The sequence below is a fragment of the Corvus hawaiiensis genome, chromosome 1 (genome assembly GCF_020740725.1).
Source record: "Corvus hawaiiensis isolate bCorHaw1 chromosome 1, bCorHaw1.pri.cur, whole genome shotgun sequence".
In the NCBI taxonomy this organism is placed as follows: domain Eukaryota; kingdom Metazoa; phylum Chordata; class Aves; order Passeriformes; family Corvidae; genus Corvus; species Corvus hawaiiensis.
In genome coordinates, this window is record NC_063213.1 from 13,187,482 (window position 1) to 13,211,030 (window position 23,549).

The following is a 23,549-nucleotide window of genomic DNA, read 5'->3' on the forward strand; positions in this document are numbered from 1 at the left end:
GAGAAATAAGCAGAAGGAGTGGGTGTCTAAGTGGGTGTTTAATTTGTCAGGACAAGTGGGGCTCTGAAAGCATCTTATCCTGGTTTCTCTTTAAAAAAAAAAAGCATTGTCTGTCTTCCGTGCAAGGAAAAGGCAAGACATCACAAGGGAAAATGCAAAATTTGACTCTGCTAGGTCAAAATCTCCTGTTTATTTCCATTATTGTTATTTCTTTGCTAAAAGTAACATTTTCAGTGACAGAAAATGCTGTGGTGCCTAAAGTCTCATTGGCAAAATAGATGTTACTGACATAGGAAGGCCAGAAATGAAGGAAATTTCTTCTGATTGCTGGCCCCAAATTCCCTCGTTCTTGAGGGCACCAAGTCTACACCTCAGTTTCTAAAGACAAGCTCAAAATCTGCCATCATCCTCACTTAATAAATTGTTCATCAGTGAAAGCTTTTCAAAGCAAATGCAGTGCTCAGCATAAAGTGTTACCTGCAGACACTGAATTAGAGACAGCTCTCTATCTCCTGGCATTTCCGCGGTGTGAACAGCACAGGATCATAAAACCATCCTCGGACTTAGCACTGCGTGTGCACTCCCATAAATAAATTACAGTTGTGGAAATGACCTGGGACATCCTGCCTGTCAAACCAAATGGAAGGAAACAGACAGTGAAGTGGGAGAAATCAAAAGCTAGTGAAGCAGATTGTGACTGTAATCTATCTGCATGGATCCTGGATAATTTTAATGTAGAGATGCAGTTGATACATTCTGATCAGATTTCTGCCTTAGTGAACTCATTTTTCCGAACTGGCATTGCTGGGCTTCACAGGCCAAGAGTTCATGCTATGAGTGAGCAGAGACCATCTAATCTGCAGAACATTTTAGCAACTCAATTACAATGTAAGACATTATGTTGTAAAATTACTTCTCTGTCATTTGAACATCAGGCTATTAAAAGCAGTTCAAAAGACAGAAGTTAAAGAACAGCCTTTTCAACTACTCTACTCTCATCTTTTTTGAGATGTGTTTCTTTATTATCCTAAAATACTACAAGCAGTAACAATTTATCTGTTCTCCATTGTAATCATGACATTACAATAATACAATGTCCAATTAATATGCTCTTTAAGGATTTCTTCTAGAAAGCTAATAATTGAAATAATGATGTATCACGTAAGGGCAGATAATAACTTGAAAGAATACATTGAGGGTGTCTCTACATTGCTAATTTCAGATTTAATACTTATTCTGGGCTGAACTGAGATATTCATGGAGAACAACTGCTGCTGACAGGAAATTATATATTCCCTAGACACCCGTCTACAGTGTCTTTCACAAGAGAAGAGAGAGCCACAGCTTTCTCTTATGCTGATGAGAGTAAGTCAAAGTGACCCAACCTAGAGAGTGCAAAAAGAGAATAAAGTGATTATAACTGACTGAAACTTGGCTTCTAAACTAGTTTGGCTTTTATTTTTGTAATTAAAAATATATTACAAAACAAAAAAAAACCCGAAAAAATTGTTTAGCAAAAAATTAAAATCAATTTTAGTTAGGGGTAAAAAAATTGATTTTTTTTTTTTCTTTCTTCGTGCTCATACTGCAGAAACTTCCAGCAATACTGATTTTACTGCATAGAAAACATAAAAATTCTGGGTCTCCAGCACCTACTAGATACTTACTTAGCAAGAGAAGTGCTATGATGCAGTTGAAGATACTAAGAAAACAACACTTTTAAGATATTTTATAATTTTCCAATAAAAATTTTATTTCTTATGTGAAAACTATTTTATCATAGATTTTCTGCTCAGTTCCAACTCTTATTTCCAGGGAGCTCAATTCCTTTCTGTATAGTCTCATGATCAGTACCACATGAGACTGGATGAGAAATGTATCTATCTTATGTATTGTTCCATAAAGCTACCTCAGGGTGCAAGTGACACCTGCACTTGGAGCACAAGCCAAAGCTCCCTGAGGGCAGTTTTAGGAGTATTGTGCTTTCAACCCAACTTTGAAATGCTTTTCTGAAGTAGATAGGTTAAGAAATTATTTAAAGACACAGTGGTAAACATAACAAGCACCTTTTGTAACATTTTTCTGAGTATGTAATAAATTCTGGAAGGACTTACAAAACCAATACCTGAGTTTAAAAGACTAAGTCTTTGTTTAAACAGCAGAAAATCTTGTTGCTTCCTTGCTTTACATCTATCAGTTCTTTTGCTTACTCTACGACATCTAGACATGTCTACAGCACCTCCACATTCAGTGATATTGATTACAAGGAGAAATTAGAGGTCCTCCTCTTTGTTTTATCAAACAGATCTTTTCTGCTATTTTCTCCTCCTCATTGTGGATGCCCCTCCCAACCATCACTTTCCATTTCTTTGAGCTCTGGAAGTTCACAATAGTTCAAACTTCCTTTGCATTTCTTCCCTTGGTCTTCTCTTGCTGGCAAATCCACACAATCTTTGCAATTAATAAATGTGACTTGGAGAGTAGTAGTAGAAGACTCTGAGTCATCCCCCTAGGAGTAGGTTGTTGAGGCCAGCTGTTTCTATTCACTCCTCAGGAAAAATCCCATAACAAATTTTTCTCTTTTAACACACAATTTTTATAAACACATTAAGTGCTAATTACACTGACTCTGAATTATGTGTCAATGGACCCACAAGTCCCAAAATCCACCAGGTTTGCAGAGGAGCAATACAGCCCAAAGGCCACAATCTCACAAGAATCTACAGACTAAGGAAGACATTCACTAATTTCACTTTCCATTTCAAACACAAACAGGATCTTTCCAATTTGATGAGACTCTTCAGTCATTAAAAAATGTCTAACCAGAGAGAAAAAAAAACCAAACTGTGTCCAGCCACAATGCATTTATTATTTATCCTATTTATATCTCATGCTGTGGGATGAATGCAATAGACTGGATCCACATTTGTTCCTTGCATTCCTTCTCACAGCTGAGAAGATGCAATGAATCATAAAAGGTTTCATTGTTGCAATGTTTTGTCATGGCATGTGTAATCAGCACAGACCCCATTAAAGAGGCTTTGGAGGATGAGAAGTTTAAATAATTAATGTTTTTCTGCCTATGATAAGTTTAATAATTAATGCTGCTTCTACCCTGGAAATGACAAATCACACAACAAGCATGCATGATAAAAGAAACAAACAGAGCTAATAGAGGAGGAAACCTTACTAAGAAGGTAGTAATTAAAAAGGCCTGTAGCCTACCTCAGGATCCCAAAGTACTTTGCTCCTGACCCCAAGAGCAGTTCTGTCTGTCTATTAAGCCATCTAATTTTGGGGCAATGCAGAAGAGACAGGATAATGCTAGTCTTCAGCTTACACATGCAAGAAATGGTACACAGAGGTAATGAGCCTGTCTCGAAGACTTCTGCACCCAGAGGAGAGAAAAGGAAGAAATGAAAGCTGTTGTCCCTTCATGTCCTGCACATAGGAGCCAGCTCTTGAGTTATTACAGAAACTTGTTACATGGCAGCCCAAGAGCAAGACTAGATCTGTGTCTGAACAGCGCTGTAGCTACTCCAGCTCCAAGCAGTATCTACAAATACCAGTTCTTGACACCATCTGAATAATCTGTTTTGTAAGACACTACCACCAGCACATTTCTCTGGGTACATGCTCCTCCACATCCACTCCCGCTGACGATCTGCAGGTATGTGCAACCTTCAAGCCCCACTGACTTGTAGATTAAAGAAAATTCATCTCAAGCACTGCTGTGCTGCAGTGCTGGACCACGCTTATGCAAATGAGACAGAACTAACACTGAAGGAAAGCACAAAGCATGACTGTAATAAAATCTTCTGTGATTCACTCAATTTAGATATGTCTTCAAATCATTAGCATTAGAAGACTGTCAGACAAAGAGAGTGAGCACTTTGATATAGACATTGCCACTATATCCTTCTTTCAGGGTAGAAACCATTTCCCTTAAACCCAGGTCTGAGATAATTATATTGTGGGAGAAATAGGTATATCTAGAAAGTGACTCACCTTTAGAGATGCCTAAAAGAGGTCAGGTGACTCATTCCCACCTCCTGAAATTGAGAGCCCAGTGTGACTATATAAGGCTGAGAGGTAGCACCCTGTAGATGTGTCAGTAGCACATTACACCAGGGCACGGTCAGTGGAGCCAGAGCATGGGCACTGCTGCTCAGTCCCTGTCAAGCTGCAGGAGCACTCCCTGACACCCTTCTGGCTCATACCTCCTCGTTGTCTCCTGAACAGTGCTTGGGCACAGGACCATGCCCAACAGCTAATGTGGAGGCAGCCACTCTGTTTTGGAGGCTACTGTAGTTCATAGAATGGTTTGGGTTGGAAGGGACCTTAAAGATCATTTAGTTCCAACCCCCTGCCATAGACAGAGGCACTTTCCACTAAACCAGGTTGCTCAAAGCCCCATCCAACCTGACCTTGAACACCTCCAGGGATGGGGCATCCACAGCTTCTCTGGGCAAACTCTTCCATCTGCCTCACCGCACCCTCAAGTAAAAACTTTTTCCTTGTATCTGATCCTACTTCACTACTACCTACCCTACTTCAGCTTGAAGCCATTCCTCCTTGTCCCATCACTACATGCCCATGTAAAAAGTCCCTCTCTGCCTTTCCTGTAGGCCCCTCTAGGTACTGGAAGGGGCTATAGTTGAATATCTCAGACATGGTGAGACTGCAGCTGGCATCGGTGTAAGAGAAAGGTCCCGCCCTGGCACTGTTAGCTGGGAGAGGTATTGCCTTCAAGCAGAAAGATCCAAGGGTTTTTACACACTAACACTTTGCTACAAAACAAGTATTTTTATTTTATTCACTGTCTAGTCTTCTTCTTGAATATCCTGTGGGCTTTGAGAATTTACTATGAGGAGATAAATTAAGCTACTGACAGTAGGCAATATACAACTGTGTTTAAAAGCCATATATTTGCTAAGCTCAATCTTTTGCAACAAAACTAAGTTAGAGTAAACAAGTGTTCACATGTACTCCTGGAAAACCAGGTCAGTCACATCAGCAACAGTCCACAGCTTTTTTAAGTCATCTACATGCAGAAGAACATAAAGATGTGACATTTTCTAGAGAACATGTCCCTTAATATAATATCCTTCAAACTCTTATCCAAAGTTTTTGCTTCTTTTCTAATGGAGGTACACAGCATTGTAGAGTGTGTCTACAGCATAACCACAGTCAAGGGATTCAGCTGCAGCTCCCTGAAGCCTCTTCATTGATGCAATGATTTGCCCTGTCAAGGTCACAGCATAGTGTTCACTATGCCTTCTATACCCATTCTGACTTTTTTGACCTTAGGCAGCTAGTGCTGCTATAATTTGATTGTGCATCAGGGCTTTTTAGCTCAGCTGAAGGGTAGAATCCCAAAAGCCTGCTCTGAACCACAGAGGAAGAAACTCCAAGAGGAGACTTGATCTGAGGTCTCAAAGCCAGGGCAGCATCTTTAATGAAGTCTTGCTGAAGTCTGGGTCTCACTTGCCTGCAGACAGTTCCTTCATGGCCACTGGCACACAAGGGTTCTTCTGAGCTCTGCTGCTTAACAGCAAGATCTCCTGATACACAGCACTGATTGCTGCTGCTGCTAAGGTTAGTGCTGGCACTTTGCTGAGGGACACCTTCAGGATGAAGAACAGCCTCTTCTTCCTCTTCAGAGAGAAGTGAGCAGGAGGCATCACTGGTCTGATGGCTATTTGCTACTGGGCCATCTTCATTTTGAGGTGGAGAAGACCTGTGCTGTACTGGGGGAAGATGTAAAATGCACTCCTTCTCTGTGCAGAGGTTTGCCACCAGCTTGTTCTTTTGTTTTCTTGTTGTCATTCTCCGGAGAGCACAGATGAGATCAGCAAGGCTAAGCAGGAAGGACAGACTGCTGACCCCCCAGATGAAAATCATCATGATGGATTTCTCAGTGGGCCGGGAGATGTAACAGTCAACAGTGCTTGTGCAAGGTGAATGGTAGCAGGAAAAGCGGTCAGGAACAAAAAATCCAAAAAGAAAATATTGCACAGCTGCAAAGGCAACCTCAAGTAGGGTTCTAATAAAAAGATGAACGGTATATGCCCCTGAAAAATTAAGGACACTTAGGTTGTCTGCAGCACAATCTACTCTCTTGACAACAGCACTTCTACAGAGCTCCTTCACATCTTTGGGGCTTGATAAACCCTTGTTCCCCTTGCACCTATGCACCAGACAGTGCATTCTTACAATGTACACAGCTACCTTGTGCAAAACATAAATGCTAAATGCAGCATAAGGCAGCAGGATAGACACAGTCTGAATGAGCCAAAATCTGAAGTGAGATACAGGAGAGAACAAGTCATAGCAAACGTTGGAGCACCCTGGTTGCAGGGTGTTGCAGACAAAGCGCTCCTGCTCATCCTGGTAGAGGGGGTAGCCTGCTAACACCACCACTGCCATTCGCAGCAGAATTATCAACAACAGCCAGATCTTTCCTACAAGAGAAGGAAAGGTGAGAAAAAGGGTCAGAGCCTGAGAAGGAAGGCAGGTAATACAGTGATACTTTCTGTACACAAAGCATTTGAAGAAATAGTTTCCCCTCTTATTAGCTCCTCTTTGGCTTTTTTTTGACTGGGACTGAAAATCCAGAGAAAATGTGTAGCTGACATATTCCATAATCTTAGTCTAGATTCAACAATGTAGGAGTTTAACATACAATAAGACATGCCAATTGAAACCTAATGAAAACACTCTGATAAAAAGAGATCAAAACTGACTAAACAATCCCATTTAACTTACAGTTTTTCCTTGCTGTTGGGTTCCTACCCCTGCACCTGAATTTTGTCCTATTTCAATAATACAGATCAGGTAACCCATCTAGATAGAGAAGATTGCTCCATGACACAGTATTTGTTCTTGGTCTTGGCCATGACACTGTATGTAAAGTTTACTATGGCCAACAAAATCTCTCCATTGTGTCTAGAATGGTATTTACCAGCAAGTTATTAATTAGTTATTATTTTTATTATTAGCAAAATTACTCAAAATGTCTACAAATGTGCATTTGTGTGTGGACATGTGTACCCCAGATATTCCTCTCTGTCGCTTCTTTTGTTGCTCTATTTTGGCCATGATTTCCGGCCTTCGTTCACCTCGGTGAGCAGCTTTTCTCCACTCAGACCTAAAGTTCTCTTCTGTCAAACCATTCTATGATCCTATAAAAGTCTAAAACCTTTTCCTGGCACGATGGAAAGGCTTAAAGATACACCATTCTATTATCAAAAGTTAAAAATGCATTCTGTACAAACACACAGAAAAATTCAACATCCGAAGTTAAGTTTAGTATTTGAATTTCTTATGTTTCCTTTTGAACCCCGTTACAAGTTCCCTATATAGTTTTGAAAAAGTAATTTAATTTAATAATCCCCTACAAGAAAAGAGGGAAAAAAACACTTAAAAATGAAAAGAGGAAAAGAAAAAAACAAGAAAAAAGAATGATAAGATTAATTCTGTTTTAAAGAATTGTTAAGACACCAATTGTAAACACAGGCAGAGAAACAGCAAGCCTCGGTGACTAAAGAGAAGTATATTATACAGAGTTAATGACTGAAATGTACTGAAAATCTCAAGTCATTAATAGTGAATGCACATCTCACAGGCACACAAGGTTTTGTGTGCAATCTGTGAAATAGCACACAATATAAAGGCTTTTTAAAAATCCAGATCATGAAGCATTTTTCTATAAACTATACAATTATTTATAAATAATGTCTTTGAGAATTTTCTTCTATATTTCCCATAAAGCTATTTCCCAGTAGTTGGTGTGAATTTAAAATATTCAAATATTTCTGCAACACTGTGTGATACCTGTTATGGTACTGAACATGCAGTTCAAGTGCCCCCGAAAACCCATTTGTGGCCAATAGACAGATTATGGGCTAGAACAGTAAAACTGCACTCTGTAGTGAAAAAGGGTGAAGAATACGTAAGGTTTATGAGAGATAATCAGAGAAACTGCTGCTCCTGGCAAGATAATATATTCTCTAACCATAAATAAATGGAGGCCTTTCCATTTTATTTTTAATCACTTGAGCTGTAGTGGTGGTTTTGCTATGTTTCCAGCTTCCTGTGTTTGCTGGCAGGCTGTACTGTTACTCTCTTTTTGATACAGTGTGGGTCAATAGGAAATGCCAGCTCTACAGAATCTGTCATCTTTAACAAGCCATGTTTCATCCTTAGGTAGCATTTTTTTCTCTGTTAGGACCTCAAAGTGTTTGAAGCTCATTAGTCAATTAGGCTCGAAATACTTCATGCAATTTCACTATCAATTTTTAATTAGAACATGTACAATAGGGAGCGCTGCTTAAGAAAAATCAATGGCTCCTTAGGAAGTAGTTTAGTATGACATACATTTGAGAGAGAACCCCTCCATGCATCCCTGTCCCTAAAGACCCAATCTTGATTAAACATACAAGAACAAGCCTCTCCACCAACCCTGCTGGGGCTCAGCTGGATGCTCCCTGCAGTGCATAGCACAAACTACAGCAACTGCTGCATGCAAAGAGTCTTTAAAGGGCCCCTGAAAGTTTTTCCCTGGCTCACACTTCGCTCAAAGTAACCCATGAAAGAGGAACAGCATCTTATTTGAATAATAGGGGTAATAAACCAAACAGTAAACAGTTAGCTAAGGAAAAGACAACAGCATTTTGCTGTGGTTTGGTTGTTTTGTTTTTTTTTTTAATGCAGGTGATCCTTATTTTTTTACAAAAATAAGAGATGAAAAGCAATGATAATTAACCACAATGGTAGTAACCACAAACTTTTTCCTGTAAAAGAGAGTGGGTCTTCCATCCTCTTCTTTAATTTTTTTAATTTGTTACCAAAGTTATTTCATACATCCTACCATTCACTGTATGTAGTATAAGCTCAGCGTTACTACAGTGTTTTTACCATGATCCCTTCTTCCAGCTGACAGGAAGCCCTGTCATCAATAAGACCCAAATTTGAAAACCTTGCCAGAATATTCTACGCAATGTTCAGGAAAAATCTGTCAGAGAGAGAGAACTAATCTGTTTAACAAGAAAAGAAATACATAAACCTCTTCTATCAGGTATCAAGAAAACAACTTACTGTACAGATCACAGAACCATAGCATGAAATTAAAGTTGATTATCAGTAGGACACTTGGGTGGCTTCGGGATAGGAAGCAGCAAAAGAAAGAAGAGAACTCTTTTAAAGTACTTACCTACAATAGTCACATTATAGTTGAGTGTGACAATCAAAAATCCCAGTGAGTCCCAGTGCTCCATGCTTGAACAGACTCAAAACACTTCCAGTTCCTGATATCCTAACAGTTTTGTCATTTCCAAAGGAGATCAGACCTAGACAGGGAAGAAAGGGGGTTTAAAAAAGGGAAGAAAAAATACAAAAGGAAGGAATTTTTGCTAAGGGTCAAGGATAGAAACCAGGAACTCAGCCACAACAATGTGTTGATGAAGGATTATTTTTATGATTTGAACAGGACTGTTGGTTTTGAATATTGGAATAAATCTTCTTCAGGCTTTAACATGTTGTCCTGTAAAAGCTCTAGCTCGTCAGATTCAGTTGCTCCTACCTCAGTGTGGATCCTCTGTCCAGGCAACTGCAAGTGGACAAACAACAACAGGAGTGATCTCTGCCATTGTAGACTATTCTTACCCTCCCGGGGCATACCAGCCTCCTGGCATTGCTGAGATACTTCAGTGGTGAAAGACAGGGAGAGAGGAAAAAATAGCATAGACCAGGAAATAACAGAGACCTCTCTGTCTCCCCACAAGAATTGCAGATGAATAAGAGAAGGAAAGGGGATAGAAAAGGATGAGCATCCCTGTGTTTGAAAGACAATTTCAGGTCACTGGAAGCTATCCCATTGAAATTTCCCAAAACCACTTGGTTTCTAAATCAAAACCTCCCTGACAGAAAACCGTGGCCCTGTCAGTCACAGCCACACCAAACTCTCCTCTGTGTGCTGAGCCAGCCAGCAGGCTGAGCCTCCCTGAAGACAAGATCAAAACCATGGGAAGCTTTAAAAAAATAAAAATCCTGAGAGTGGGGCTGGTTTTCAAGATGTCTCAAGTCACTTACTTTTAATTTATATCAGTCCTTTCTGCTGAAGCTGTTTGGTACTTCACTCAAACTGCTTGGAGATCACTCAAAAGATCTTAGGGTTGATTGACCAGTGTTCTGACACCCAGGAGCCCTCAGTGGTGGAGGGAGCTCCCCCTTGGAGCAGGATGCCCACGGGGTCAGTGCTCCTTGACAGCAAGTTGCAACTGCACATCATGTCCTGGACATCATGTCCACTGTGCTGTACCCCAGGAAAAAGCAGGGGTGAAAACAAGACTCTCAGCTTTTCATTCCTCACCTCGCTTTTCACCCAAGTTACTTTAGGGTAAATAATTTACCACCATTTTTCACCCACTGTTCAATCCTTTTTGTGATGTTGCTCTGTCCTTTTTAATCTGTGCTGTGGCAGGGACAAACATACTGTGAAAACTTAGTCAGGAAAAAGTAACAATCCCTACAAAAACAGCTGAAGAAGGAGTTTCTGTGTGATACAGCAAGGGAGAAAAGTGATTGCCTGACACCTGTGGGGCACCAAGAGCCCAGGCACAGGCTGGGCACTGCAACCCTGCTCGTGTGCTTTCAACCCCTGACTGCTCTGGGGGAGCAAGGGGAGCTCAGAGGGAGCTGTATGGAGATACTGCATGACTCAGGGACACTGCAGATGGGCTGAGCTTTATGACTGAGCACATCTTACCTGGACAAAAGGCAAAACTAATAGTTTTATAAAGAAAAATATAACTGCACAAAGATTTTCTCCCCAGCTCTCTGCTCACAGGCTTTGCAATGCCTTGGCAGAACACACTGAGAGTCCTCTGTGTCATAAGCCCCATCCTAAGGAAACCCTAGAAGTGGGATTTGAAAGATGGCCCTTAAAAACCCTTTCTCTGTTATCTGTGTAAAAAGATTTTTAATTGCAGTAGTAAATACAGAAATTTTATTGGTTTCAGAACTGATTTATGTAGAATATTTGCCAAACAGCCATTTCTTCTGTTACCAAGTTTTATTTATGGTGTGATGATGGTTTTAACTTCATTTACTTACACATACACACACAGACACTTTTTTTTTTCTTTTTTTTCTTTAACCAGAGATATGTGTGTGTGAGAAGAATGGGAAGGAAGGAAAGCTGGAGAAAGTCAATAGAGAAAAGATGCAAAGGCCAAGATATGAATTACACTGAGATATGAAGGTATTCCTGGTTAAACACCCTTTGTCAAAAATAAAGTCAGGAATGCCAAGACGGTGGCAGGATATGAATGCTCAGCAGCTGCATCCACACAATAGGCCATAAATTGTCTCTGTCAATATTGTCAGTTAAAATATCCTTGCTTGTCGTTGCTGTGAGACCTCTACCATCTGTGTAAGAGGGATAACAGCTAGGAATTTAAGCCCCCAGACTGTTGCCCAAGGAACTATACCAGGCCACAACATCTGATCCCACAGCATGGATGCACTGAGATAGGATGGCCCATTTTTTCCTAAAAGAAAGCAGGCACCCTCCAGAGTCACAGTGCAGCTTAGTTTAGGTCAAAAAGCTTGAATCATATTTTAGCTTTTTCAGACAACTTTAGCTTTTTTTTTTTTTTAGCTTCTCTAGACAGATCCCATCTCACTTGAATCCAGTGCTTCTCCTTTCCATGGTGTTGATGCCAAAAAGTTAAAACCTAAGGCACCATTTCGTCCTCTTCCCAAGCCTCTGTCATCAGTCCAAATGTGGGCTCCAGTCTGTGGTGGTTGTTATAAAGTGCTTGGTCTCCACAAAACCATAGACTTTAGTTTCCTCACCCTTTGGCTCAGCACTATCTTTCAGGCCACAGTTCCCATCTGAAGATTTTCCACATCATAGTTGAAGATATTCACCATACAATCTCCTTTATTTATTATTTATCTTTACCTGTTCCCTGTATTCCCTGTTGGTCTGTAAAGACTATAATGAAATAGGGAGAGCAATATTACAGACAAGGATGTAGCAGCAGCAGGACCTCAGCTCTTCAGTGCCACCAGTAGGTTTGGCACCATCTCCCTCATCAGAGGATGGGCATGCAGTGCACAGCCCCATCACTTCACACACAGTCCAGTTCCAGAATCTCACAAACAACTCTTCCCAGCCTAGAAAGCTGTCAAATCTGTGGACTTGCACTGCATTCTAGTCAAAAAGAGAGGCAGGTAGAAAACACTGACATTGTATTAGGTAAAGTTAAACTTTGAAACCCAGCAGTACCTCATCCCATCTGATTTTGGGAAGGGCCCTAAAAGCCACTGGAAAGCTTTCAGAGACAAACAATGAAACATAAGAAGACACAATTAAATCTATTTTAAAGTTCACAACTGCTGTCCACATTTATAACCCCTTACCACAGGTCTAGGGCTTGATCCTGCAAAAATTCACAGATGTGACTCCATCACTGTGAGAGACCCACTGAAACATTTTGAACTGCTGGAACTGCATCTCACTGCAGCGTGGACCTGTGCCACATCTCTAGGCTTAGACCTGGCTTACTTCACACAAAGCAAAGACACTTCAGCTAGTCCTTGGCTCAGAATGACATCCAGAGGGAAGGCAGAGTTAGCTTGAACTCACTTCAGGATCAAATCAGTCACCTGAAGGGTGCCACAATCTACATCACACATCAAAAAAACTCCCAGAAAATAGTCATTCCTCTGGCATAGAAAACCCCAAACCTGTCAGTCTGACCCAGTCAAGACCTACACTAATGACACCTAAGTGCAGTGAAGTGGGAGTTACTAAGGGAGACTGCACCCTGCACAGCATGTGGCAATGAAGCAACTTTTCTCTACCAATTTAATTAATGTTAAGGAAAAACGGGTCAGCATAGCAGTTTCCCTAACAGAGAAAGGGATCTGACATTTCAATCCAGGTTCGTTGGCAGATCATAATTTAAGAAAGGAAAAACACAGATGCATCTCTTTTAAAGTCTAATTTTAAATTCTACTTAGAACTTTTCTAGCAAGAATTATATATATTAGTGATAAATCTTGCAGTAAATCTAGCTCTTCTGGAGGTGATTTGTATATGGGAGAGGTTGCGGAATCTATTTGGAAGGGATAGCACACATTAAAAGGCAATTTATCTTGACGGCCTTGTTTTTAAAATTTGTGAAATACAGCAGAAGAGGGAGAGAAAGAAACAAGCTAGACGTGAAGGACAACAGCAAAGTAGTGGGAAAAGCTGTCCAGACCAAATGCTCTGTTTAAGACATATCTGGTACACACACGTACGTAAACATGCCAATCTTCACAGCACACACACAGACAAGGAGCCAGAACGGCCTGGAAAGCCCTTTGCTTTACACAGGCACATGCAGCACTGCACACTTTGCATTCCCTGGGACTTCTGTCCAGCTGCCACTCAGGTATTGCTGCAGGGAAATATGTTTGAAAGCAGTGTGTGCCCAGAAGAGCCACTGCAGCTATTCAGACATGGAGAAGGCAAGGCAATCACAGCTCCAGCTTTTGAACCTACACACACTGAGGTAGGGGAGAAGTGAATGTTTTCCATCATGAACTATTCAGTGGGGAGCTTAAACAACATGCTCCTCCTCCCCACTGCTCAGCCTCTAACCCATCAGTCCCCAGAAATGGCAGAGTTCAGGGCAAGGAACAGAAATTCTCAACAGATGTGCCTCCCTCTTCTCCATCTCTTCCTGCTTTCCATTCCCAGGGAGGAGCTTCATGCACATGTGCTCAAATGTACATAAATGGCCATGCATGTGTGTCTGAAACAGCACAGAAGGACATCCAGAACAGTGAAGTTCAGCTCATTTTTTAACTGCTCATATGGATTGGACTCAACCTCGCTGACTTCCACACCAGCTCGGTCCTCTCGGACACTTAAGCCTGATGCCTCGGTGCCTCACACGTGTTGTGTTGTCTCACTGTTCTTCTACTAATTTAGTAAATCTGAAAAAAACCCTGTGTTTTACTGCATGCTCTTAGGGATTTAGACCATTCTCCTACATTGTCTCAAGCAGAGCCCCTTATTCTAAATATTTGAGTATTCAGAAAGGTCGTATTTCTAAAGGGAACCTGCTTCTAAGAGGACGACAAATGGAAAAAGCAGCTCTTCTTCAGACTTTGGTTCAGCAACTTCCCAGCTACTCAACCAAGAATTTTGAACACTTCAAGGCAGATATGAAGGAAAATTAAGTAAAAGAAAATATATTCTCATTCAGGAGCTCAGGGCCAATTTCTGCAAAAGCATTTAATTTACTAAGGAGTAAAAGTACAAAGTGAGTCCATTGGATTTTCAAAAGCACATTATTATCTGGTTAGCTCCCACTGAAATAGGTAGCTACATGAGCACATGACATTATTACTGAAATTTGCTCTACTGTAACACAAAAAAGATCTTGTATAAGAGAGATTCCAGCTCCTTTTTAAATTTTGCATTTAACATTTGACACTGAGCTTTGCACTTTCCTTCTTCACAGTGCCAAATGCAAAACTGAAGGTTTGGAATGTTTAAGGATCCTGTATTTTATGAGGAAGCAGGTGATTTCATGTTTCATTAGTTCCCAACACCTGGCACTAAGGAGTTCTTCCCTCAAGCAGGTCTACACCTAGCAATGGTCAGGCAGGCAAAAAGCATGGTGAGCTGATACTATGGGAATTGTTTAATTATAAAAAATACCTTAGGTAATTGGGAAACAGATTTCATAATAAACAGAATATGGCAAGAATATCTTTGGCTCACCATGCTTTAAATTTAATACTTTGTTTCTAAGTATGAATATTGCTAGAGCTGTGGAGACCAAACATCCCTGTTTGCAACACGCACAACAAAAGGGGTTACCGTGTTGGTTCTTCATTTCAGTAAATAAATCTGTCATCTTAGATTTAACATATAGGCAGCCACTGTGGATTTAAAATAAGAGTTCTTTACACCTTCTTGTATTTCATGGCTGATCATTTTAAGAAACAAACCCTATACTGTTGTCTCTGTTATTGAACACTGACACTGCTCTTTCTTTCACCACGGACAGATGCACTGCAACTACGTGGTCATTAAACCAAGCACAGGGGAAAAGGCTAAACTAACACAGAAATGAAAGAGGGAAGCTGAAAAGAGAAATGGGATTTTTTCCCCTCTAATTCACACACAGCTTAAACTTCAGGAACCACTGCAGGCAGTACTGACTGTAGATTTCTTCCCACATGTGAAGAAATGTCATTTTCAAGTCAAATGCATTCCTATGCAGAAGTCAACAAGTATATTCTATTAAATCTCATCTACATCTTGAAAATATGGCTTTAAATAAATAAAAGCTGTATCCTGTGCATAATCAAATCCTTATCCAGAAGAGTATTTCTGTCTAAAAAGAATGTGTACATCTATAATACTCTTTCATAATGAGGAATTTTGATCTTCAGCTGTGTTTAAAGAACAATGAAGGGAAAAAACTAATTATTCCTCATAGTTGCTACTCACAACTTACCAGAGAAAAGAATTATTACATTTCTTGCATCAATATCAGGATGTACAACTTATGTACAACACATAATTGAGTTTATGCACCACACCTTTATGAGATGCACATCACCTTATGGTTTTATGAGGTTTGTTTTGCCCTCTGCCCCAAACCTTTGCTTTACATTACAGTCCTACCATGCCAGTTGCCTACAGTTTCCATGGTTTCTGCCTTGTTTTCTTCCAAGAGCCATTTTTAATAATCATTGCTAATGAACTCAACACATACTGGAAGTTTAACAAGGAATTCCCTTGTTAAACTGCAATAGTATTCCATAGTATTCATATTCTCTGTGTTCTATCCACCAGGATTTTTTGTTATAACACAAAAGCATCATAAAATTCAGCTCAATGGTTCAGTCCTTAGTAAAATTAATAGGAGTTCAACACCCAACTCTCATCCATTCCTTGGAAATTTTTACCACAACCTAAAAACGGTAACATGAATCCTGAAGGATTTATTCTGATGTTTTAGAGAGCAGAGGAAAATAGACAGGAATGACCAAGAATGGATTTCCCCACAGGACCCATCCCCAAGGCAGGCTGGGGACACACCAGGACTGCTCCGTTGTCTGGAGCAGCTCACGATGTCGTCCAGAGGCAGGGAAATCTCACACGATGGATAAATGCACTGGCAAACATCCCACTGGGGTCAAAGCAGAGAGCAGCAAGATTTTGCTAGGAACGTAAACCACAGCAGAAATTGGGAAAAACACCAATTTAGGTCCTGTTTGTTTGTAAGTGATAGTCTGACAGTCTATTTTCCATGAAACAGCAGGGATTACTGATTATGCTCCGTTTACTTACCCATCACTTGCACGGCACCTCAGCCTCTCCGTTTGCTGTGCCCAGCACAAACACAGAATAATTTCTACACTTGCTCTCCTTCAGATTTTTTCCAAAGGTAGTTCCCCCCCAGAACTGAGAAATATCTCCAGCCAACCAAGCTTTGCCTCAGCACACCTTTTAGAACACCTGGGTAAAGCAATTTTGTCACTCCAAGATATCAAATAGCTTCCACTGAAAATTCTTTCAGTAACAGTAACAGAAATGAAATTTTATTACGATGGCAAGGCATGAACACAGCACACAAAGACAAAATAGAACGATTAGCTCAATCTTTCTGCCTCCTCTGCATTATGACAAATACTTTGCCACTTCAATCTAACCTACAAAATTGCTACCAATTACTGTGTTCCTGACACTATTACAAATTATATTAGTTCTTTTAACTGGCCACAGATATTTATGGATATATTCCTTTGTGACCTATATTGTGTCTCCTAACTGCTGTTACTACTTCAGTTTCTCCTGTTCTTTCCCCCCATGTTTTCCATTTTGCTGCTTTCTCTTTTGGCTGCCTTCACTTCCCTTCCTGGGGAAAAAATATTTAGGCTATCCAAAAACACTTAAACAACTCAAAGAACAGTTGTTTAAGTACCCAAACGATTTGCCAATGATGCTTTCATTTCTGGGGAAACAATCCAATAAATCACCAAACAATCATGGTATATGATATACCTGCATTCCTGAATAAACTGTACATAACAAAGGAACTTATGCCGTATTTATTTATATATGAGATGATCGACCTTTCTTTCAATGGCCACATTCATTTATATTAAAAATACAGAATTTAGAAGATCTTACAACTTTGAAATTTAGCATGAGTGCTTCAGGACATGCTTAAACTGCATTCCCCCACAGGAATACTGTGGTTTCTCACACAGAAAGAGTCAGGAAGATAAAGTTTTTCATTTTAATGTTACAGCTACTCATGCATTGAGTAATGCTCCCTTTAGAGGTTTGTGGCAGGATCCCCCAGACTCCTATTTCTGATCTGCAGGAATTCCTGTCCCAGGTTGCAATGCTCAGAGAGGCAACAGCAATTTTCAGTTCAAGTAATGTGGCCCCCTACCGTTCCTTCCTGCCTTCAGCAATTATATGATTCATCCCTCAGGTTTAGGGGTTTCAACTCTCCTAATGTTGATAAAGTAACCTGAAGTCCCTAAGAGCGCCTCAGGCAAGCTCAGCGTTTCAGTTCAGCTCTGCCTCTGCTCTCAGGGCAAGTATTGTCACACAAGTGTGTGATGAGACTTCCATCTTGCCTGGCCACTGATTTAATGCACAAACCTCACTAAATACACTGCTGAAGTATGTGCAGATATACCAACAAAACCAGGTCAGGCTGGAAGGGACCCTGAACAACCCGGTCTAGTGGAAGATGTCCCTGCCCATGGCAGGGGGGTTAGAGCAAGATGATCTTTAAGGTTCCCTTCTGACCCAAACCATGCTATGATGGCTACCAACTATCTGTGCAATCTAAGAGAGGCATTGCTGCTAATGCAAATATCACCTACTGCAGCACAGAGAAGGCCCAATTAGGTGTGTTTAAAAATGCCAGGAGCTCTGTCCAGCAGGCAGATCCCAAGACACTGGCACAGCCTGCAGTGACAGGTACAGCACAGGGGGAGGCCAGGCAAGATGCAGAGACTGATGCATGAGATCCATGCAGGGAAAAACAGCTGCAAATCTGTGTTGAGAGATGCACTGGGGCTGCCCAGTCACACAGACCCAATTTCACTTAACTTTGTCCTGTACATATACACTTGAGAACACAAACCAGTGCAGACCCACAGAATTCAATCATTTCAATGCCCAGAGTGGAAGCTCAGGCTTGTGGCTGCAAGGACGAGGGTAAGGAACTTGTGGGGTGGGAAGCCTGAGTTCCTCATCTACTTGCTCAGCTTGGGTGCTGACTCAGCCCAAGGGCACTTTTCCACTGCCCCGAGAGATCCTCATCCCTCACTCTCCTGTATCAGCCACCATTTTACATTGCATTTCAGCCTGACTTCCCTGAGAATGCACCTCAGGTCTTAAAGGGCTGATGGGGCTGGGGCTTTCTGTTCAAATCCTGAGCAATCCTGCATTCAGAAGAACACAGGACACTTGGCAACAGATGCTGAAACTCTTCCTAAGGACACTTTATGAAGAAGAAAAGCTGAGGAAGACAGATACTAGAGTCTGCTCTAATTTTTTTTCTCTAATTGTTAGAAATCAAAGCTACAGTTTTCTTTTGTTCTCTGCATCCCCAATCCTCTGAAGCTCTCAGATTATACTGAAAGTACTGTAAATTTGTAAAATTTCTTATAAATATTGGAAAATTGTAGAAATTTCATTGTTCACATAACAGGATGAAGGGGACAGGGCAGAAATCTGCAATCTTGTATAGCTGGATTTACCTATTCTTAGTTAAGTCAAAGAATCCAGATAAATGCATTCCTCAGACGGCAAACAACAGGTTCAAATGACATCTTAAATAATTGCTTTTTCTATTAGCAAGTGCCACAGAAATTCCTTATCTAATGCAATTAAAACCAAAAATAAATGCTCACATGCATACTTTTACTGAGATGTCCAGGGAAATTTAGCTCAACTCCGAAATTATAAAAAAAAATCTGAAATGGAAAAATTAAGGTGCTGATTTGCTATATATTTCAGAGTAAATTTAAAACTGATTGCTTGCCCTGGTTCCTTTTTCTAAGAGAAAATTATTTTAGAAAAGGTTAAGGGAAAATGTCGCAGCTGGGAATCAGATATCTGAGCACAGAGTTTCAGCTAACACATGGTTCAGCTATTTGCACTCTTTAAGGGGCAGAACAACTTTGTTCTGCCACATGCCAGCAAAACAGCAGAACAAAAAAAGCCTTTCTGATGTACCACAATGACAGGCCACCACAGAAAAGCAATGATTTCACAGTCTAGATTTCTCACAGGTCAGAAACACTGACAGTTGTTCTCACTGAGATTCATGATTAAATGGGGAAGCAGAAGAATCAGGCCGGCCCTTTGTTCGCTGAAGCTCGGTGTCAGGGTGACATGACCACAATTTCTCTAGATGAAGTCAGTACTGTTGCTTTATGCCTTGTAGTGTTTATTTCTGTTCAGCTGAAGGAACCATTGATCCAAAGCCTTAAATCAGGCAGATCTGGAAGATCACCCTACCTGACAGCATTTGAAATTATCAAGATACACCCAACTATTTTCCTAAGTTACAAGAATCATTCCTCTAGTTTCTCAGAGGACAGACTGAGAATAGGTGCCCTATAAAGCACTGCTAGAGAAGACATTCAGACTGTGGATTCATTCCTATGGCAAAGTGTAAGGTACGTACCTGTTGGCAATAATAAGTTAAACTTTACAAATGCTGGTGGTGATTTACACATTTAAACCATTCTCACTTTTGTGCAAAGCAACTATGTAAGCTGGAAGATAATTTTCCATCTCTGTTCAAAACTCTGCTAGGTCTAATGCAGAACTACTGTAACTACAATGGAATCAGGGTTGCGTTGTTATTACCTGGATGGGGGGGGAGGTTGTTCTCTGCAATTCTTCTCACCTTCCCAACCTGTGACTTCAGAAGTGTGACTGACATGTACTGAGAGTTGTCACAAGCAGGCGACTCTCCTTACCTAATGTTCATAATGATGAAGCCCCACAGCCACATCAGGTTACCTCCTGCAGCTTTTGTTCTTAACGGGAACTCTCACTACTTTTTTTTTTAGTTTTTTTGGTAAAGTCCACCTTCAAGTATTACTGATTATATTCTAATACTTGACAATGTGTACTAAGCTTTTGCCTACACAGGACAACCTTTTACTGGAAGGCCACAAAAGGAAAAGGATGTTATTATGTAAGTAAGGTGACCACCAATACTTTCCAAACACAAACGATTGTGTATCGACACCAAGATAGTTCTGCCATTCTAATGCTTGCTGTTCAAGATTATTTGGTGAATGTATTTTACATGCTCTTCTGTACCATTTTGCTCAGTACAGCCTGGTCTTCCTGCTCCTCAGATCTATGGCAAAACACTCTGCATATCCTGTTCCATTAATCCCTTAAACACTTTGCCCAAGAAATTTAACACCATCACACTTCTCAAAGTATCATCAATGCCTACTGGTATTGACGGCACAGAAGACACAAATGCATTTCCCCATCTTTATTTCCTGGATTATTTAATTGTGCCTCACAGCCCTTCTAGCACACCAATCCCCAACTTTTTGGCCTCTCCTTCTTCTACAGTAGAATGCTTCATTTGCCTGAAATACGTGAAAGAGAAGTATGTGGCCACAGCATGATGTGTATTGTTTAAAGACAGCAAAGATATCACACCTGCCAGTTCCCAAGACATTGTTTCCATGGAGAATAATTTATATTAACATCTAAAATACAGGGGCATGAAAACCCAGAGCAGTGAAGCAAGAAAACCTACAGCTAAGAGAAGAATTAGCTCTATATTTGCTATGGAATCTCTTACATGAAGGTGATGTCTCACTCTAATGCCTGTTTAGAGAAGACCTCATGTTACGTCAAGTCTTCATCTGCTTTTTGAGGATTCACTTCACTGCCAGTCAATTCAAAGGGGTGGCAGTGCTAGTTCCAGAGATTTTCCAGCTTCAAAGTTTTACTGCACTAGTTACCACAGCACCCAGTCTGTCAGAGATGCAAGGAAAAAAGTCCGAAACTAAATTAAGTACATTAAGTAAATGATGTAAGTATATTGAGAAATTCTGTTTTACAAAATACCATTTTTGACATTTTGTTGTTATTTGCTGCTCTCCATCTGTAGAGACCATTGACATCTTGAGCTTTACAAACTCTTTATAGAGATTCTGGACAACTCATACGTATACAGTCACATTTCACCACACCAAGAAGCTTGCTTAGCATATCTTCACCAAATATCTCCAGGTGTAACAGCTGAAAGGCTCTGCTGATAATACTGCAACACATTACACATGGTGTAAAGGACATGAAAAAAACAACTCTTTTTTCATGCCAAATTGCATCAGGTCAATTATTCTAGAAGGAACACAAGAAACACAGTTTATTAATACAGTCTATTTGTACTGCTCTGTCACCTGCCTTTCTTCAATTTGCCATCCTGTTGCTTCTTTCTTTAGTGGGAAGAGCCCAATGATCTAGGCCAGGCAACAGAAATAACCTCAAGCCTGGCTTTCTTGGCTATCATCATAGAAAGGTTTGATTTGGAAGGGACCTTAAAGATCATTTAGTTTTAATTCTCCTGCCATGAACATTTCCAGGGACAGGGCATCCACAGCTTCTCTGGGCAACTTTTCCAGTGCCTCAAAGCCCTCAATGCATTCAGTCCTTTTCAAGCTGTAGTTCTGCGATTCACCAGTTACTTTTCATGGATTCTCACAAGAATTCATCTCGCAAGGTTCACACACACACACACACACAATTAAACTATCCAGCATCATAATCTATGTCTGCTATCACTATTGTTTTCCTTATGAGCCGCAGCTTTTCTTCTAAATCTTGTTTCCCTTTTTAAAGCATTTTCTCTTAACAGTGGTCGCTACATATCTCCCATCATTATCTTTAGTTTATGCAGCTCAGAGTCTCACCAGTTCCGTGGTTTCCTTGAGATGGAGTTCAGATGAAGAGAAGAAAGACAAAAACAGCAGAAAGACACTTACTGCACTTTGGGAGTAGATACATTTCCATGTACATCTAGGTGCATTCACACAGGTATGTTTGTGTTTATAGTTGAGCTGATTTCTCAGAACGCATCAGAGACACTGAGTGGGAACTTCACTACAGAGTAGGCAAATGTTGTCAACAACTGCCAATTCAAGTAAAAAAAATTCTGATTACAGAAAAATGTGTTTTACACAGAAGTGAGGGAAGTGCTAAAAGCTACGCTGAGTGAATTCCACATGAAGACCAAGAAAAAGCAGAGAACAACATGAGTCTGCAGTGCATGTGCAGCACTTCAGTTAGGAGTTTAAACATGTCACTAGAAAGTGAAATGCTCATTACCAACTCAGGATGATTGCAAATAATTTGTTGCTTCAGGTGCTAAGATTTTGGGGTTTTTTTCTGCTCTTTCAGTTCCTCTATACCCTCCCACATACTGCTATTTTTATATATAGCCAACACTAACAGATGTCATTTTGTCATCTGCCACCATCACCCTTTTCTGATGAGGTTTTTGTTACTTCTCATCTTTATATTATAGCTAAGGTTTCTGGCATTAGGGGAGCTGGAGAGAAAGGTGTTAAAACACAAAGTCTTAGTTCAGACTACCTAAAAGTAGACAGTAATTATGCAACCTATGCTAATTTCTGAAAGACCCTAACTAAACAAAACCATTACCAAGCTATAGGATGGGAGTTTGTATGTTTTTAGCAATAAAATATGTGTACCATTTGAAGAACCAATTTGGTTTGTGGCAGGTAGAAACAGGTGATTTGACTCTTTTGGTTATGCACTTTATCCCACCACTCCAGTGCTCTCAGTCCCACGTGACAGTGTCTGTCAGAATTACATACGTTACTGACAAACAATGAAATACAGCAAATCCCATATAAACAGGTCTGCAGGTAGAAAGAGGAATTAGGGAAACAACTCTGGGCTGCATACGGATGCATGATTAAAACCCTTACAAGATGCCTTTTTCAAATATTGATCCAATTATCAATACATAAATGACCAAACAAGTGGCCCACTGGCTCAACATATAAAAATAATTCATTAAGACAACGATGCTTGAAGGGACAGGTTTATTATATCTCCTACACCTGTTCATTTCTGAGCCGGTGACCAAAGCAATAATGAAAACCTTAATCCAGAAAACATTTACAGCAAAACACAATGTATTTGTGCTGTTAATTAAAATGCTATATGGTTCTCCTCCCTTCTTATATCTTCAGTGATTCTCTAACTTTGCAATGGTATTTTCCATATAGTAATGCTGAAAAAACTACACTAAACACAACATAATCCTAAATAATAATTAATTTTTAATTACCTGGTATAGAATACCTTGCAAACAAAAGACACTTTTCAGATTTACTGACAGGTACTGTATTTTTTGGCAACCCTGGAACAAACCAGAAGAAAAAGCAAAGAATTATTCTATAACCATGAGGGAAAGAAACATCCATCTAAACGC

At 40.3% G+C, this 23,549-nt stretch overlaps 1 protein-coding gene across 1 annotated transcript; it reads right to left on the reverse strand.

Annotated features, from left to right (window-relative positions):
* Positions 1–4,909: 4,909 nt before the first annotated feature.
* Positions 4,910–23,483, reverse strand: GJD4 (gap junction protein delta 4). The gene is made up of 3 exons (XM_048288848.1): positions 23,406–23,483; positions 9,215–9,350; positions 4,910–6,464 (listed from the first exon to the last, which is right to left on the reverse strand). Exons 2-3 carry the CDS (start codon positions 9,276–9,278, stop codon positions 5,281–5,283), a joined length of 1,248 nt encoding a protein of 415 aa, XP_048144805.1. The 5' UTR covers positions 9,279–9,350; positions 23,406–23,483; the 3' UTR covers positions 4,910–5,280.
* Positions 23,484–23,549: the final 66 nt, after the last annotated feature.

Coding starts and splice junctions, on each gene's coding strand:
- GJD4 (XM_048288848.1), bottom strand. CDS start 9,278: ATGGAGCACTGGGACTCACTGGGATTTTTGATTGTCACACTCAACTAT. Junction 6,465..9,214: donor CTATAATGTGACTATTGTAG/GTAAGTACTTTA, acceptor CTTCTCTTGTAG/GAAAGATCTGGCTGTTGTTG.